A 17,085-nucleotide genomic window follows, 5' to 3' on the forward strand; every position below is an offset into this window, starting at 1 on the left:
GCTGGATCATATGGTAGTTCTATTTTTAATTTTTTGAGGAACCTCTATAGTGTTTTTCATGGTGGCTGCACCAATTTACATTCCCACCACCAGTGCAAGAGGGTTCCCTTTTCTCCACACCCTCACCAATACTTGTTATTTCTTGTCTTTTTGACAATAGCCTTTCTTTTTTTTTTTTTTTTTTTTTTTTGCGGTACGCGGGCCTCTCACTGCTGCGGCCTCTCCCGTTGCGGAGCACAGGCTCCGGACGCGCAGGCCCAGCGGCCATGGCTCACGGGCCCAGCCGCTCCGCGGCACGTGGGATCCTCCCGGACCGGGGCACGAACCCGTGTCTCCTGCACCGGCAGGCGGACTCCCAACCACTGCGCCACCAGGGAAGCCCTTCGATAATAGCCTTTCTGACAGGTGTGATATCTCCTTGAGGTTTTGACTTGCATTTCCCTGATGATTAGTGACGTTGAGCGTATTTTCATGTACCTGTTGGTCATCTGTATGTCTTCTCAGCAGTTCTTCTTGCTCTCTGGGTTACTGTAAGTCTTTGGTTAATTTACAGGGTTCTGAAAGAGGTGATGCTGGCATTCCTTGCTAGTTTTTTCATTGCTTTTATGGAAAGACAAACTTTCAGAGGTCCTTATTCTGCCATTTTTGCTGACATCATTCTGACTGTGTTTTTGCAACTGTGTTCTCTGGAGCCAGAATGCTGGCTGGGGATCCCAGTGTGACTGGTACCTCCACCCCCACTGGTAAGAGGGGCCTAGGCCCCAGGCCATCGACTTGAAGCTGCTCTAAGAAAACTCTCTACACTAGCTTTCTTAAGCATTCATCTCTCTACATCAGCAGGTGGGAGGTGATCCTTCTACTTGTTGGCTCCAGGCTCAGCTTCTCTCTGCCCTTTAGACCCTGGGGCCACCTTTAAGAAAATATTTGTTGAATTGATCAGTGCTTGGTACCTTTGGAATTGAGCTGCTTTGACAAACTATATACTGCACCCAATGTTCGTAGTCATCTGGCTGTGTTTGGGGGTTGACCCCCAGGGTAGTTAATGAGTACTCACTTCCTCGTGTTTGGATTTACTAGATGACGTGTGTTCCTCGGTGTCCGGGACTGGCCTCTGAGTCTCGATGGACCCCCTCAGTTTCCTCCTGCCCCCGTGTTGGAGGCCCAGCGCCCTGGAACAATGGAAGGCAGAGGAAGATCCTGCTCACGCTTCCTTGACCCGCTGGCAAGGTTTTCCAGGGAAATGGAATCTAGGTTATAGATTTCTGCGAGGCCTCTGGATCCTTATTTAACGCTGCGCGTGGTGCCTGCCCGGCCAGCAGTGGCCACAGTTGAGATGCTGGCCGTGGGTGTTTGCACTTAGATCACAGTAACCCCGCCAGTCCCTTTAGGTAAGAAGGCATGGAAACGCTGCCTTTCTGGTGGTCTTCCATCGGAGGCTGCTGCTTCTGCTTTCCGTGGTGAGCTGGGGGGCTACCTGCCCTCTAGCTTTTGACAGTGTGGACCCCTTTTGGGGTGGATGGTTATTTGTGGGCCAGATCCAGGGACCGGGCTGCCCTGGTCTGGGTCTCCCAGGTGGCTGCAGGTTCTCAGGGAAGGGAACAAGGCAAACGTGGGCATGTGTGGGAATCCCTCATCGGCTTCTTGACTGCAGGATTCCTAAGCTGGCTCAGTCCCATACTGCCCTCCTCAGATGACTGTACCATCGTCAGCATGTCCAGGGGGCTTAGGGCTTCCTCGGAGGCTCCTGGCAACCCGGGGTCTCCAGGCATCCTGTCCTGCCACTGTGGACTAGACCTCTCACCTCGGTGCACCTTGGGATCTTCCCAGCGTGTTCCCTCCCCAGCCTGGACCCAACCCTGCCAGCCTCAGCTTTCACTGTGCTGCCCCCGCGGCGGGAACAATATCCTTTCTATTCGGAGTTGACTCTGCTGCCCTTTGGAGATCGCAGTGCGTAACGTGAGCTCCTGTGCAGAGGGGTGGGGGCCGAGGCGCCCCCCGCACGCCGGGAGTCCGGCGGCCCAGCCCGGCCGTTGGTGGCTGCCCGCCGCCGCACCTGCCCTCCGAGGCTGGGGTCCGACGGCCGGTCGGAGCAGGCGGCCCGCGACGCGCCGGCAGGAGGAGGCCCGCGCCATGGCCGCCCGGCTGGGCGCGCTCGCCGCGTCGGGGCTTTACCGGCGGCGCCAGCACCGGCAGAGCTCGCCGCCCGCCGCGCCCGGGTAGGTGGCCGGGGGCAGGGCGGGGGTGCGGGAGACAATGGCCGGAAAGCTGCCGCCGCGGGCCTTTCCTCGGACACCCGCCTGGCCCTTCCGACGGCGGCGGCGGCGGCGGCGGCCCGGCTGCCCCGGGCGTGAGTTCGGCGCCGGGCGTGGCGGCCATGGGGGGCAGGGCGCGGCTTAATCCAGCCGGGTTTGCTGTCCTGGGATCAGCACTCTTGGGCAGGGCGCTGAGGATGGGGCGCTCAGATAAGTTGCCCGAGGTAACCTCCACGACCGCTTTCAGACTCGGATCGCTTTCTGGCCGCTTTCTAGATGAGCACCCTGGGTGGTCAGGGAACGCGCTGGACATCACCCATCCAAAAAATGGCTAAGCTGTGACTTGAAGCCAGGGTGGACTGACTCTGAAGCCTGAACTGCTTTATCCCGGGGAGAACTGCCAGTGAGGCAATGAGGAGAGCTTCCTTTGGGACTGGGAGGGGGAACCTGTGGGTACGGGATGGACCTCAGGGCATCTCGAGGATGAGTTAGCCTGGGGTGGGGAGGGCCTGAGGGGGCACTTAGATAGTGGAGCCCCCGGAGTGAGGGTGGGGCTGGAGGAGGGGCTCCTGGACATGTCGAAGTTGCAGGGGGTGAGGGCGGTGAGGGCCGTGGGCTTGGGGTCTTTGGCATCAAAATAGCAGGTGGGACCCCCGGAGGCGTGGGGGAGGAGCTGCGGGAAGGACATGGGGTTTGCGAGGAGGGGGTGGGGATTCAGGGAGGAGACAGAGCAGCAGTCACAGAGGTGGGCAGCCTGGAGGCTGCGGGAGGAGAGCGAACCCAGAGGCTGATGCACCGCGGTAAACGTGCGCCCCACTGTGTGCTCATGGTGTGCGCATGGCCAGGGCAGCCTTCCGGAGCCGGGCTGAGGGTTGAGCCCTCAAAGGTGTCTGGGAGGCCGTCAGGTGGGGGGCAGGGAGCAGAGGCTGCAGAGGGCCACCCGCGGGATACCTGTTGTAGCCGGGCTTGCACCTGCATCCGTGTCTCAGGCCCCTCACCAGGGGCCACACCAGGATGGGCACTGGACAAGCCCACTGCTCCGGTGGGGAATCCAGAGCGCGGGAGGCCAAGTGACTTACCTGAGTGAACGGGGACCCTCACCGGTTGGCCTCTGGATGACCGTGGACATCTGTGGAGTGAGCCCGGAGTGGACGACCAGAGCCCTGATGGGCCAGAGGCCAAGCTGGAGGCTGGTGTCACTGTATGGATGCAGCACAAGAGCTTGAGCCAGATGAAAGGAGGGCAGGGCTGATAGTGAAGATCAGGCCTCAGGAGAGTCCCGTGTACACACGCACGCACAGACGTTCATGTGCTAACCTCAGCTTGGTATTTCTTTGAGCTTCTGGCTTGTGACTGACTGCGGGATCACCTGGCCTCAGCGACACGGACTCACCCTCGAGTGCGCAAAGGCCCCCTGTGGCCAGCCCCTGCCTATTCCTGGGCCCTCACGCTGGCTTTCTAGGCTCTGGTGGGTGGGACACTGGAGTGGGGGATGGTCTGGGGCTGTTGAAAAAGCCGTCGTGAACGGTCATGCCTGTGTGATGCCACCAGGAGCTGAGGGGACGAGAGAGCACGGGTCCAATCCGTGTGACCTCAGCAGGCTTCTGACCCTCTCTGCACGTCAGTTTCCTTATCTGGAACCAGCAACCTCCCCTCCCGAGGACCTGGCTCGGAGAGGACTCCCTCCAGCCCACCCCAGGCTAGAGCTCAGTGACGTCTTGCAACAAATAGGCTTGCGTTGGCTGTCAAGACTGAGAGCCTTTGGGGTGCCGCGGAGGGTTGGAGTAGGGTACAGGGTAGGTGGGGGTGACCACCTCCCTCCTGCCCCAGCCCGTCTCAGGGAGCGGGCACTTCTGTGACGGCATCCCCATGGCCCCTGCTCGGGAGCACAGGTGTGCCCCCCGCCCCCCAGCTCTGGGGTTTGGCCTCTAGGTGGTGGCCGTGCCCTCGGCAGTGTTTGTGTGCTGTCCAGCCGGGGCGGGGCGGCGGTGTCTCCCTGCAGGTAACCGGGCAGACTGTGCTCCCGGCTCTCGGGCGGAATGTGTGAAGGAGGATGTAGCATGCGCGTCTCCCTCCTTTGTCCTTGCAGGGAGCGCTGCTGGGCCGGGGCGGCGGGGGGTGGGGGGTGGGGTGGTGGTGGTGGGGTCCCTGAGCTGCCGGCAACAACCGCTCTGTATCCAGCGCTTGGCCTGCCCGGCCCTGTGCTCCACGCGCTGTACCTATGCTGCAGGCAGCGAGTTCTTTGCTTCAGCTCTGCGGGGCAGGTCCTGCTCCTCTGGGGACCTCTTTGCAGATGAGGAAATGAGGCCCCGAGGAGCTGGCGCCTTCTTCCAGGTGCACAGCTGGGGGCTAGGGCTGTCAGGGTTTAACCTCGCGGGGTGGAGCCCAGAGCGGCCTCCTCCTGCAGGGGACAGCTGGCATCTTCTCTGATGGGCCTGTGGTCCGGCTGTCCGGCACATGAGCACGTCGGCCCATCCGTCTGCCTTCGGCCAGTGAGCTGGGGTGTTCTCTGCGGTCCGGAGCAGGGGCCGTGGGGACGCAGCCACAGAAGTGATGCCGGGGGTGCACCTGGCTGAGACCTGGGCTGGGGCAGCTGGTGGGGCAGGGGGGAGGTGGTCACCCCCGCACCCCACCTGTCTGTGCCGGGGCTTATTGCGAGGTGTGTCGGGGACAGACGGCAGAATCCTTGACCTGAGACTCCCAGGGACCCAGCCAGGGAACTAGACCCAGACCAGTGAAGGGCCAGCTGCTCTTTTGGGGGCCGGCTGCTGTGGTGACAGCGTGGAGACGCAGTCCCCGAACGTCTGCCTTGCGGGGAGGCCGGAGTTCTGGAGAGGCAAACTGAAGATGGGCCTGCTGTGCACTCGCTTGGTTAGGGTCCAGAGGTCTGGAACAGTCTGGAAGCCTGGGGCTGCGCTTGAATTCTTGTTTTGGCTTCATTTTCTGGGTCCTTTCAGTGGGGAATTCCAGGCTCAAGAGTCACAGGATTTCCTGTTGACTTCTGACTCCTCCAAGACCTGCCAAGGTCTTGTTCGTGGCCAGGCACTGGAACTTCCTCCCAGCCACCTTGGGTATGTGTGTTTGGGGAGAACAAGGCCTCCAGGTTCACAGTGTTCTTGGGACAGGAAACCATGCCTGTGCTGACAGAGTCCAGCCCAGCCCATGGCGACTGGTACCGATCGCCTCGTGGCGATCCGCAGGGAGCTGGAAAGGAGGGTTGTGGCCACTGTGCACAGAGCCTCCCTGTCATCTTGGGCTCTGCCCATCCCTCCTGCCACTGTCCTGCCTCATGGCCCCTTTGGCTTAAGTATGGATGCAGGAGACGGCTTTGGTCCCCCGAGTAACCTGGGGGCAGGCAGAGGCATGCAGAGGTGCACTTGCCTGGCAAGGCTTGCCAAGGAGCCTACCGGCCCTGCCCTTGCCGCGAGGGCTCCTCCAACAGAGCAGAGAGTGCCCCAGCCCGGTTTCCAGACCGCGTCCACGTGGCAGCGGCCCTCCGCTAGACCCACTGTCCACACCTAGACCCCTGACAGGCAGAGCCCTCTCCCACCTCCTGGGCTCATCGCGCCTAGGGACCCCAGCACGAGCATTGCTCACTTGAGAATTCTCCTCGCTGTGCTGTGGCGAGGGAGGGGTGGGCTTCTGCATCCCGGGAGGCGGAACAGGCTGAAGAGATGTTCTCAGGAGACGTGCCGCGTGCCACCGCACGCGTCTACGCGACGTTGCCAACTGGTTACATCTCTCCTCACTGAGCCTGACCTTCTGTGCCCACCCAGTCGACACGAGACAAAATCTCTTTGCCGCCCTTGTAGCCAAAGGCACAGGCATCAGGGTGCTGGGCGTTTGTAGAGACTGTCGGGGCTGACAGCCAGGCTCCTCCGGCCTGAGCCTTGGGGCCCCAGCCTGGAGCCAGCACACATCTGTCTGTGTGGCCATTCCCCCTGTAGTTTAGCTCGGATTCCACGCCTCCCGGCGGGATGTCTGCCGCTTCCCCGGGGACAGCAGTTGCCCTTCTGTGGATGAGGAGGTCCGCTCCCCACTCTGCTCCCATCCCCAATATTCACAATCTCACCTTCCCCATGGTAGGGTGGTTATATGTTTTGGGGGTGCAGGTGATTTAAAACTAAGTCGTGGTGCAGGGGAAAGAGCCATTGAAGTCGGACCAATCTGTGTTCAAATCTGGACGCTGTCATCTGCTCTGTGACTTTGGGCAAGTTACTTAACCCCTCTGAGCCTTAGGAAAGCAGGGTGGCCTCGGGGATTAAATAAGTGTGTAAACCCCGAGCCACTCCCCTGTGTCTGCCGAGTGTCCCTGACACCTCGAGAGACGGCCCAGCGCCATGACTGAGCAGCCTGGGGGCCCGGTCAGTGACACGGACAAGCACAGCGCCGTCCGCTGCGGGCTTACAGTGGGCCGGGCACCCCGCTGAAAGCTTGTGTGTCCGTCATCTAACAGCCTGTAACCCGTGGCCACGGCCGTGATTAGGGTCCTTCCACGGCTGGGCGTCTGGGCCTGGAGAGCGAGGGCCAGCCCCGGCCGCCCTGTGAGTGAGAGCAACGGACTTGAGCCGTGACTGCTGTGGCCGGCGTGAGCCCGGCGACGGCCGGGCCTGCGCCTGAGCCCCTGTGTAGGGCACCGGGGGCTGCAGGGTGTGGGGGAAGGTCGGGGCCCCAGAGTCAGGCGGGGGACCGGTTCTGATGTAGGCTTTGCCCCCGCCCACTGTGGCCCTGGTGGTGGGCGGGTCACTCTCTCCAGGCCTCCGCTTGTCCATCTGGGAGATGGAGGCGCTGCGCTGGCCGCGCAGGGTTGTCACCTGGGAAGGCCACCATGGCCTGGCATGCGCTGGCACCCAATGTGCCCGAGGCACAAGGTAGCTGCAGGGATGGGTGACCCAAGCCAGTGCCGGGCAGCGTGGCCCCGCCTGTGTGGCTCAGTCCCTGCGGTGCCAAGGCCGACCCGGGGTGAGCACAGCGCTGTCTTCACCCCAGAAAGCGTGTCCCTCGAGTGCGGCCCTCAGGCCCTGACCTGCCCGTTCCTTCTTCCCGCCCAGTAACATGTCCAATGCCTTGGCCAATGCCGTGTGCCAGCGCTGCCAGGCCCGCTTCACCCCCGCCGAGAGGATTGTCAACAGCAACGGCGAGCTGTACCACGAGCACTGCTTCGTGTGCGCGCAGTGCTTCCGGCCCTTCCCCGACGGGCTCTTCTACGAGGTGAGCGTGCTCCGCGGACCCCGCTCAGGCTCTGCCCTCTGGCAGCCTGTGGGCCGTGCCTGGCCATGGTCCTCTTGTTGAGGCAGACACGCCAGCCCTCGAGCCGAGCGGTGCTCCTTGAGGACCTTGCCGGCCACCTCGGGGCCCATCCCTTACCTGTGAGATGTGAACGGTGTTCTCCTAGTGGCCACGGGTGCTGAAGGAGAGTCGCCGTTCATCCTGTCACCTCTGGGCAGAGCTGGGGGGCCCTGGGGTGCAAACGCCCTGCCGTGGTGGCACTTAACCCTCCCTGGGGTCATGCAGTAAACGTAACCCACGTGTACCAGATGGTGCTAAGTGCTCTGGTTGTAAGGCATCTGGGGGGGGGGGGGTGGTGATCAGGGAAGGGAATGTCTGAGCAGACCTGAAGGAGGTGAGAGAGCAGCGTGTACCTGCAGGAAGAGCTCTCGGCAGAGGGCACAGCAAGGGCAAAGAGGCCCTGAGGTTGGAGCACGCAGGTATTTGGGGAGCAGTGGGGGGCCGGTGTGATGGAAGCAGAGCAAAGGAGAGGGAACAGAAGAAGACGAGAGTGGGGAGGCAGATTTGCTTGGCCCCGTGGGCCTTCGTGGGGCCTCAGGCTTTCCTCCTGGGAGGGGCAGCAGCCACTGCAGGGTCTGGAGGGGAGGGGTCACATCGTCTGTCTGACCTTAGAGAAGGACCTCTGGTTGCTATGCTGAGGAGAGACTGTGTGCGGCGGGGACAGAAGCTAGGAGAACAGGTGGGACCAGAAGCTGATTATTTCGGTAATCCAGATGGAAGCGAAGGGGCCTACACTGGGCTGCACTGGGTCACAAGAGCAGATCGTTAAATTTTCAGCAGCCTTGCAAGCCAGTTGTTAAACACAGCCATTACTAAAAGTTAAATGATATAGACGTACAATGAGATAAAACTGTATTAAAAACAAAGGTAACATTCGTTTTGCTGTACAGTAGAAACACAACATGGTAAAGCAACTATACTCCAATAAAAATTAATTTAAAAAAACGACAAAGGTAACAGATACTCAAAACTCACCACTTCCTAATTACTTCATTACATTTCACGATCAGCTATGCCTTTGAGGTTCTGATTTGTTATTATGCCTGTGTGCTGGAAACACCGTACAGTGGTGGCTACTGACGTCTCTTCTCAGCTCCATGCGGAGGTCTGTTGGTAGCTTGAAATTGACCACGGGTGGGAATATTTATACCATAGAAATCGGCAAACGCTACAAGGCAGCCTCAGAGCCAGTTGTGAAATGTTTGCCAGCACACCAGGGCAGTGCTCAGAGGCTGGATAGATTTCCAAGCTGATGGGACGGGCTGGTAGATGGCTGTGGGGTGTGTGATCTGCCTGGCAGAGTAGGAGTTGCTGTTGCCTGTGGTGCCTCCTGGGAAATGCTGGCCGATGATGGAGGCGGGGGTGGGGGGAGGGGGGATGTGGGCAGGGCGCTGTGGATGTGCCTGCGACAGTTTAAATTCCTGCCGCCTCTGAAGGTCACTGGCTAGGGCTCTAGCCAGGTGCAGCTTAATAAGACACTCATTTTAGAGAACAGGGGAAAACCAAATACAATTATCAAGGGAGAAGAAAGCAGGGGCTTTCTTGGGGCTACACTTGGGGCCAGTGTGAGGGCCCTCCTTGCCCAGACAGATGGGGACAGCGGCTGCAGGACTCCCTTGCCCCCCTTCCTGTGTCCCTCCTTCTGTGTCCCTTCCCTGGGTCCTTTGTGGCCGCTGGGGGAATGGACTTCTCACACAGGAAACAGGGCCAAGGGCCAGCTCAATGGCCCTTCATTGAGGGCCTCAATGGACTTCTCACACAGAACTCAAACTCGATCCCCGCCCTCCCTAGCCTGACGTTCCGCCCCCAGCCCTCAGCTCGTTCCTGAGACCAGCAGGGCCGAGATCTTCTGCAAGCAGCCGTGGCCCTTTGCGGGGCTGGCCTTGCTGAGTTGCCGGCTTCTTCGAGGCCCCGCGCTTTGCACTCTCCCCAAGTCGAACAGGCCAGTCCCGTTCCATCTCCAGGCCTTGCACGGCAGCTCACTGTCTGGAATTCCTCCCCGCACCGCCCCCCCCCCAGCTTCCTGTGGTGGTAGCAGGTGCACAAAGTGGGGTGTTTGTCCAGCGTCCCCGAGGGCAGGTCCTCACCCAGCAGACGGGCCAGCGCAGCTCGGGGGATGACAGTGCCTTCCTTGTCCTCTGTCTGCTGGCCCCGTTTGCAGCTCGAGGGGCGGAAGTACTGCGAACACGACTTCCAGATGCTGTTCGCTCCGTGCTGCAGGACCTGCGGTAAGGGCCCCACAGGCCTCGGCGCTGCCTGGGAGGCGGGTGGGCAGAGAGCTCTGCCCCTCAGAGCATCGGCCCTGGGCTCCCGCGGGCGCCACCCTCCCGGCTCTGGGAGGGGCCCGCGGAGGGGCAGGGCACGAGGCGAGCAGGAACCTCTCTCCTCCAGGCGAGTTCATCATCGGCCGCGTCATCAAGGCCATGAACAACAACTGGCACCCCGGGTGCTTCCGCTGCGAGCTGTGCGACGTGGAGCTGGCCGACCTGGGCTTTGTGAAGAACGCCGGCAGGTGAGCTGGGCCCCTCATCACGGGTCCAGGCCCGGTCCAGGCGCTGCAGGCTGCGGATGGGGCTGCCGTGCGGCCCTGTCCCTGCGAGGTGGACGGGAGAGCCCTGTCCAGTGTACGGGTGAGGACGGAGCCTGGAGAGAGTGAGGGATGGTGAGTCGGGGGCCACCCCAGGCTCGAGGCTGTTCCAGGGAGCAGGCTGACAGCATACAGCAAGGAGGAAGGCGGCCCAAGCGGGTGCCCAAGAGGCCCAAGTTGGTGCAGCGGAAGGATGAGGAGCTTTGAGTCAAGTTCCTGCCTGCCCGGCCACCCCCGGTGCTGGCCCCGGCCGCCCACCGCCGTCCTCACGCCCCACGAGCACTGCTGGAGGGACAGCGCTCAGCTGGGGCCCAGGTTTCCTCAGCAGGCTAAGCTGTCACCTTCCACGAAGACTTGCTCTTTTCTCCCCCTCCTACCCGACCCCCCACTGTCCCTGCACCATCACACCCACAGCCAGGACCTTCCCTCCCCCTCCCCAACGGATGGGCACCCTGCCGCCTGGCGTCTGTGCTGCCCCCTGCCTTGTCAGAGTGGGGGCTGTGTCCCTGCACCCCAAAGCCCTGCTCACCCCACACACCCTCTCCAGCAGGGGCTCATGGCTCTGGTCCGCTCTCTCTCCCTTTCTAAGGGCTCAGGCTTGGTGGCCTCCAGGGTTCAAAGCACCCTCTGAGCCTTCTTTCCACAGCGATTGCCTGCAGCCCTCCCCAGCCCACCAGCCGCGTCCTCCCGTCTGCTCCCCATCGCCCAGGCTGGTCGGTGTCTCCGCGGCCTTCACGGCAGCCCCCGCTCCTCTCTGGGCACCCAGGCCCCCGTGTTCTGGGAGTTTCCCCCTACTTCACGGCTGCGCTGCCCCTCTCCTCTCCTGGCTCACTTTCCTCCACCCATCTCTCCACGTTGGGCTCCTCTGGGGTTCTGCACCGGGCCCAAAGTCCCGGGGCCTCACATGGTGAGTGTGTGCTGGGCAGTCCAGATGTCCGCCTCCACCCCAGACCTCTCCCAGAGTACCCCACTGCCCACGTGCCAGCTCCACTTGGTGCCCAGAGGGCACCCCAAATGCCACGGAGCCCAACCAACCAACCGACTCCGAGTGTCCCCTCTGCCGACAGCCAGGCCTCAGGGAAGAGCAGGCCTGCCTCATCAGCAGCGCCCTAGCTGTCCATCTCCCATGCCCTCCCATCTGGGCACTTGTCACATTCTCTGGTGCCTGTCGAGCACCCCTTCCTGACGCTGCCGTCGTGGTCTCGCCCATCTGCCTGCCCCACCAGAGACGCGTGTTGTCCGTCTTGGTGTCTGCAGAGCACTCAGTAGCAGCCTGGGTATTGGGTGCGGATCTGAGAGACCATCGGGGGGTAGACAGTGCAGCGGGGCGGGGGGGGGCGTCCCATGCTGGTCCGTGGGGTCACCTGCCGGGTGTGGGCCTGAGCCGCAGCTCACGCTGGGACCCCTACTCCGGTGCTCTGCTGGAAAAATCCGGAAGAGTCTGGACGTGCTCAGGAAAGTAAAGTATCACTGTGATGAAAGGAGTGCGGGGGCCCTACGCACACCCTCCAGCCCAGGTCGGCACTCTGAAGCCCACGGGGCAGAACTTCAGAGTCTGCGCGGGGCAGGCCCACCGTAGGGCCACCAGAACCACAGTCCACACTGCTGCCTTTGCCTCCGCTTTGCCATTCTTGGGTCAGAGGGAAGAAAAGTTCTGGGGAGGGAGTTGTGTTAACCAAACAGAATAACCTTCAGTTATTCAAGTACAGTTATGTTTATGGTCAGTACAATCAAGTACAAGAAAGGACCGGTGAGGGCGATCAGGCCACCCTGTAAGCAAAACGGCTCAAAGCTTGGCCCGCCGGGACTGGTGGAAGCCTCTTGGGAAGGAGTGGGGCTCTGCCCCTGCTGGGTCTGGGTTAGTGGGAGCCGGGTTCGCAGGTTGGGCCTTGCCCTCCCCGCCCCCCGGCGGCGACAAGGCTCAGTTCCCTGTGCCCGTCCACCCGTAGCGTGTGTTCCACGGGGACTCGGGAGGGACCGGGCAGCTGCTGAGAAGCCCTGGGGTTGTCGGGCACGTGCAGGTCTGTGTGTGGGTTTCTGGCGGGAGGGATGGAGAGCTGATGTGCCTCACGGGCCCCGCCGTGTTGCTGGCTGTCACCTGGTGACCACCCTGAAATGTGCTTACAGTGTTGGGTTCTAATTTATAGCTTGTGTCCCCTAAATGCAGAGTCCTTTGGCAAAGGTGCCACAAAGGGACCTCAAAGCACCTTGCACTTGAGAGAAAACCTTTAGACTCCCCCCCACCGCCCCCGCCCAGCTTCCAGTGCCCCCTCTTCCCTTGGGCCGTTTGCAGCTGTCTCCGGCATCCTCTCTGCAAAGCTTCACCGCTGCGCGTTTCTGTCGGGGGAAGGAGGCTGGGAACCTCGCAGGCGGCCCTTGGGAGAGAAAGACGCTCATTGTTCAGGGAATGTTTCTGGCCTCCTTGCCCCCTCAGCAGGGGGTGACGTTGCTGAGTGTCTTGTAGCTGTGAGTGAGCAGGGCCAGTCTCCGCAGGGGGGTGGCCGTCTGGTCCCTTCTGTGCTCCCTGTTCAGGGATTTGCGTGGCAGAGAAGACAGGACTCAGCGCCGGGTGATGAGTTCGGGCCTCGGAGCAGGTGGTGGCGGCCCGCTGAGCCCGCAGTTTGTTTTCTCGGGGCCGCTGGGGCGGAGGCGGGCTCCTCCTTGGTGGTGAATCTGAGGGCTGGTCCTTGTGGACGAGGCGGTGCTCAGGGCGGTGGCCCCCGGCTCACAGCTCCGACCTGGCGCTCAGCGAGCTCTCGTTGGTCTTCCCGTCGGCGCTGGGGGGCGGCCCCGGGAGCCTCTTGCCACACAGCAGGCTGCACAGGGCGTCGCGGAACTTCTCGGCCACGAAGAAGTACATGATGGGGTCGAGAGCGCCGTTGAGGCTGCTGAGGCAGGACGTGATGCGGTTGCCGAGCGCCAGCGCGCGCTGGGCGGCGCACGAGGCGCGGTGGCCGCGGTACCGCAGCACGTAGACGGAGCGGTGGACGTGGTAGGGCACGAAGCAGACGAGGAAGATGGCCAGCACGGCGGCGATCATGCGCACCGCCTTGTTCTTGAGGCGCCGCTCCACGCGCGGGCCCTGCCGCAGGCTGCGGATGATGAGCAGGTAGCAGGTGACCGTGGTGACGAACGGGAAGGTGAAGGCCACGGCCAGAGACGCAAAGGCGTGCTGGGAGGCCTTCTCCCTGTACAGCTGCAGGCAGACCACCGTGCGGTTGGTCCGCACCGTCTGTGGGCTCACCAGCAGCGGGGCCATGGCCACGGCCACCATCACCCAGAGGAAGGCGCAGGCCAGGTGGGCGTGGAGGGGCCTGCGGAGCTTGAGAGACTTGACGGGGTGCACGATGGCCAGGAAGCGGTCAGCGCTGATGCAGGTGAGAAAGTAGATGCTGGCGTACATGTTGAGGTAGAAGAGGAAGCCGGTGAGCCGGCACGGGATCTCCCCAAACGGCCAGTGGCTCCCTGAGAAGTGGTAGACGAGGCGGGTGGGCAGGACCAGCACGCAGGACAGGTCGGCCACGGCCAGGTGCATCAGGAACACGTTGGCAGGGGTGCCGGACTTGTGGTCCCGGACGAAGAGCCACAGGGCCAGGGAGTTGCCAACAAAAGCCAGGATGAAATCCAGGAGGTAGAAGGAGGCAAAGAGGACGTTCTCCAGTGGCGTCTCTTGGCCACATTGCTCCGTGGGGGCCAGGGAGGAGTTGGCCATCAGGCCTGGGGAAGCCACCTCGAGGCCATTCATGCTTTGGCTGGAGGTAGAGCCCGGGGCTGAGCCTGGAGGGAACAAGCAGACAGGCCCCGGAGAGCCTGCGACCGGCGGGGCGTCACCCTCTGCAGACGTGAGCCCTCGGAAGCCTGCGGTGCCTGCCGACCCCGACCCTGTTCCACGCTCGGCATTGCCTCGGGGGCCACTGAGGACACCTCCTGGGTCCATCTGGGGGTGGGCAGGCATCACAGGCTCTCTGAACTTCAGCAGGAAGCAAAACCAAAACCAGGGACTGGGTGCTAAGCTGCTGCTGGGGCCAGCTCCCCACTGTGCAGCCACGTCCCTACAGGGCATGTGAAGGCCCTGGTTGGACCCTGGTGATCCGGAAGGCCACCTCTCAGGCCTGGGGGATGGAGTCAGCACCACAGGGAGAGCGTGGTGACCTGTCTGTCTGAGGCTCTGGGGGGTGCGAGGGCGGGGGGCGGAGCCCCACGTTTTCTGTCCCTTTCCCCTGTGTGCTGTCTGAGGGGCGGGGTGCATGGGGCCCCTGAGCCCCACTTCTCATGGGTGGATGGGCGGGTCACCTATTCCTGAGGGCCCAGTGTGTAGAGCTCGGCCATCTTCTCTTCAGCCTCGGGAGAACCCTGCGCACCCCTCCCTGACCCGCCTGCCCACCGGCTTCCCCAGTTCTCCCGGCACCCGCCACCCGCCACAGGAGGGCCTGGCTGGGAATGCAGTGTCAGAGTGTCAGGGAGGGCAGAGGCCTGCTCTGTCTGCCGGCACCTGAAGGCCATCCGGGCCTGGATCCCAAGGTCTCTTGAACTTTCTGGACTTAGCCCACCGGCCCCACGGTAGGCATCTTAGCGAGTGGAGACCTGTGTTTTAGAAAGCCCTTGGGCCCCAGGCCTGCAGCGGGTATTTGACCACCCAGGGTAGTTGAACTACCAAGAGGCGGATTCTTTCCCAGGAGAGGAAGAGCCATTTCTCCCAGAGGTAGAGAGACCTGCCAGGGTTTTCTGGCCAAGATCTGCAGCCCCGGAGAGGCCCGGGGCCCAGGGAGGCGGCCTGTCTCCGCCTGGCCTCGCCCGCCTGGTTTACCTACACCTGAGGGGCCGCGCAGCTCGGAGCCCTACTGGCCTTGCTAACAAGCCATTTCTGTCTGCCGACCCCAGGTCTGAGTGGGTGACCCTTGCTGCCGCCCCAGCAGACAGAGTCACAGGTTCCTATTTTGATTTTGGTCAACTCGGGAGATCCACAAAGGAGAGGGAAGGTCCCTAACAGCCCGCCTGCCTCGCCAGGCCTGGGACCCGGGGGTGTGGGCAGGAGAAGGCAGGACAGCCGGGCCAGAGCGCCCTCTGTCCACACCCCACACAGTCCACAGTCCGGAGCTGGGGTCGGTTTCAGCCTCGCGCGCCCCTGCCTGCAGCGCAGCTTCTGGGGCTCCCCTGAAGCCCCGCCCCCCCACACCTCCACTCCCTGCCTGTGCGGTTGGGCTGCAGGGGGGAAGGAGAGGCGGGAAGAAGCAGGAAGCGGGGCAGCCTGCGCGGCGTCGCGTCCCGGCCGAGCCACAGGACCCGGAGCAGGTTGCCTGCAAGCTTCTCCTGGCTCTTAGCCCTCCCCTTTCATGCCCTGGCAGGGCTGACAGGTGCCCCGTGGGCATGGGCACGTCAGCCCTGAGGAGGAGGCTGGGTGCCGTCCCCAGGCACGGGTTCCCACGGTAGAGGGAGGGAGGGTGGTCCAGACGGCGGGGACGAGGGGCTGTCGGGCCGGCAGCAGCTTCGTGCCTCGTGAACCACCACAGATGGCCGCGGGTGAGTGGCAGAGAGCATCTGGCCCGTCGTCCTCAAGCCGAGGGCGGGCGCTTGCCCGATCGTGTCACATTTTAATTATTGAAGGGGTCCAGGGCAGTTCCCCTGCCCAGATGATGTCTCCTGGCTCCAGAGTGGTTCAGGCTGCCTGAAATTCTACTACAGGGGTTATTGCCTGTTGGTCCAGGTGTGTGTGACTTGAGGGGGTTGGTCTGGAGGCCAAGTGAGGGAGGGGTCCTGTTGCAAACCTGGGGCTGGGGAGGGGCTGAGCTGGGTGCCCTCCGCTCTGGGCTGACCTCGGGCTGTGCCCCGCGGCGGTGCAGTCGTCACCCGGCCCCTCCGTCAGGGCCACTTCCAGGTACTGACCACCTCCTCTGGCCGGCATGAGGCGGCGGGCCTGCCCGGACACCGCACACCAGTCCTGAGGGGCAGGCGTCAGTTGCCTCATTTTACAGATGAGGAAACGGAGGCTTAGCATCAGCTAACTTGCCCAGGGTCACTTGGCCGGGCGACGGCCTTGGAGTAGGAAGTCAGGTCAGGAAGACCCGGCGGGGACAGCCAACACCTCCACCTGCCTTTCTCGTGGAGGCTGACAGCTCCCGGCTGCTAGAGCTCGTGCTGGAGTTTCCTCCCTGGCTCAGCGGCTCCCACGGGGGCCTGGCCCGAGGACCATCGATACAGTTGGCGCCACCCTTTGTTCAAAAAGCAGCACAATGGTGACGGCAGAGCAGCGAACCGAGCGTGGGCCCCGCGTGCCTGCACAGGTGGCACCTGGCGGGCGGGCCAGCGCCTGGCTTTCTGCTCCCGCCCCGTGCCCTCCGCCTCCCAGCCCTGAAGGCTGCGTGCGCCGTGCTCTCTCCGGGGGCGCAGACTTGGTTTCAGAATTCTTTCAGGCTCGCTTCTGCTTTGCCGGGGTTCCTCTCCCCTCCCCCACGTTAGGAGTTTCGGTGCTGGTCCTGCCGTGCGGTCCGCAGGGGCTCCGCGGGTCCGCAGAAACGCCCGCACTCGCTGCCCCTCGGCGTGTCGCTCAGCTCGGGCAGGGCGACTGCGCTGCGTGCAGTTTGGCCCGGGCCTGGGCGGGCCTGGGGCCCCGGCCGGCCGTGGGTCAGGCGCAGGGCTTGGCCTCCGCAGAGGGGACGTGGGCGGGCCTGGTGGCGGGGGGTGGCCGTCTCCCGGGCATCGGCCGCCAGCACCTCTCCCTCCCGACTCCTCCTCTGGCCCCTCCCGGAGCCGCCTGGCTCGAGGTGAGGGGCACGGGGGCTGTCACTGCAGCCGTGGGACCGCAGGCCGGGCGCTCACTCTTCCTTTAAAAGCCCCGACAGGGAGACAGGAACACTGCCTGTGCGCTGCTCTCATTCAGACCGGGGCGGCCTGGATAAGTAGGTCGGAGCCCGACCACAGAGAGGCGTCTCGGGGCTGGGGCTGGGCTCGCGTCACTGC

The 17,085-nt window shown here is 62.9% G+C and overlaps 2 protein-coding genes across 4 annotated transcripts in view; one reads left to right on the forward strand and one right to left on the reverse strand.

Moving 5' to 3' along the window:
* The window catches only part of LIMS2 (LIM zinc finger domain containing 2), a 35,966-nt gene that overhangs the window by 11,367 nt on the left and 7,514 nt on the right, over window positions 1-17,085 (forward strand). The window contains exons 1-4 of one of the 3 annotated variants that reach the window (XM_082841454.1): window positions 897-1,388; window positions 7,304-7,463; window positions 9,703-9,769; window positions 9,933-10,053. In XM_082841454.1, the coding sequence (XP_082697580.1) occupies window positions 7,308-7,463; window positions 9,703-9,769; window positions 9,933-10,053 (344 nt within the window). In that variant the 5' untranslated portion in view covers window positions 897-1,388; window positions 7,304-7,307. The other 2 variants (XM_082841452.1, XM_082841453.1) reach the window with 2 other exon arrangements.
* On the reverse strand, window positions 11,471-15,602 carry GPR17 (G protein-coupled receptor 17). The gene has a single exon (XM_082841268.1). The coding sequence runs from the start codon at window positions 14,375-14,377 to the stop codon at window positions 12,854-12,856; it is 1,524 nt and encodes a 507-aa protein (XP_082697394.1). The 5' UTR covers window positions 14,378-15,602; the 3' UTR covers window positions 11,471-12,853.

This window comes from Leucopleurus acutus, assembly GCF_964270905.1.
Source record: "Leucopleurus acutus genome assembly, chromosome: 6".
Lineage (NCBI taxonomy): Eukaryota > Metazoa > Chordata > Mammalia > Artiodactyla > Delphinidae > Leucopleurus > Leucopleurus acutus.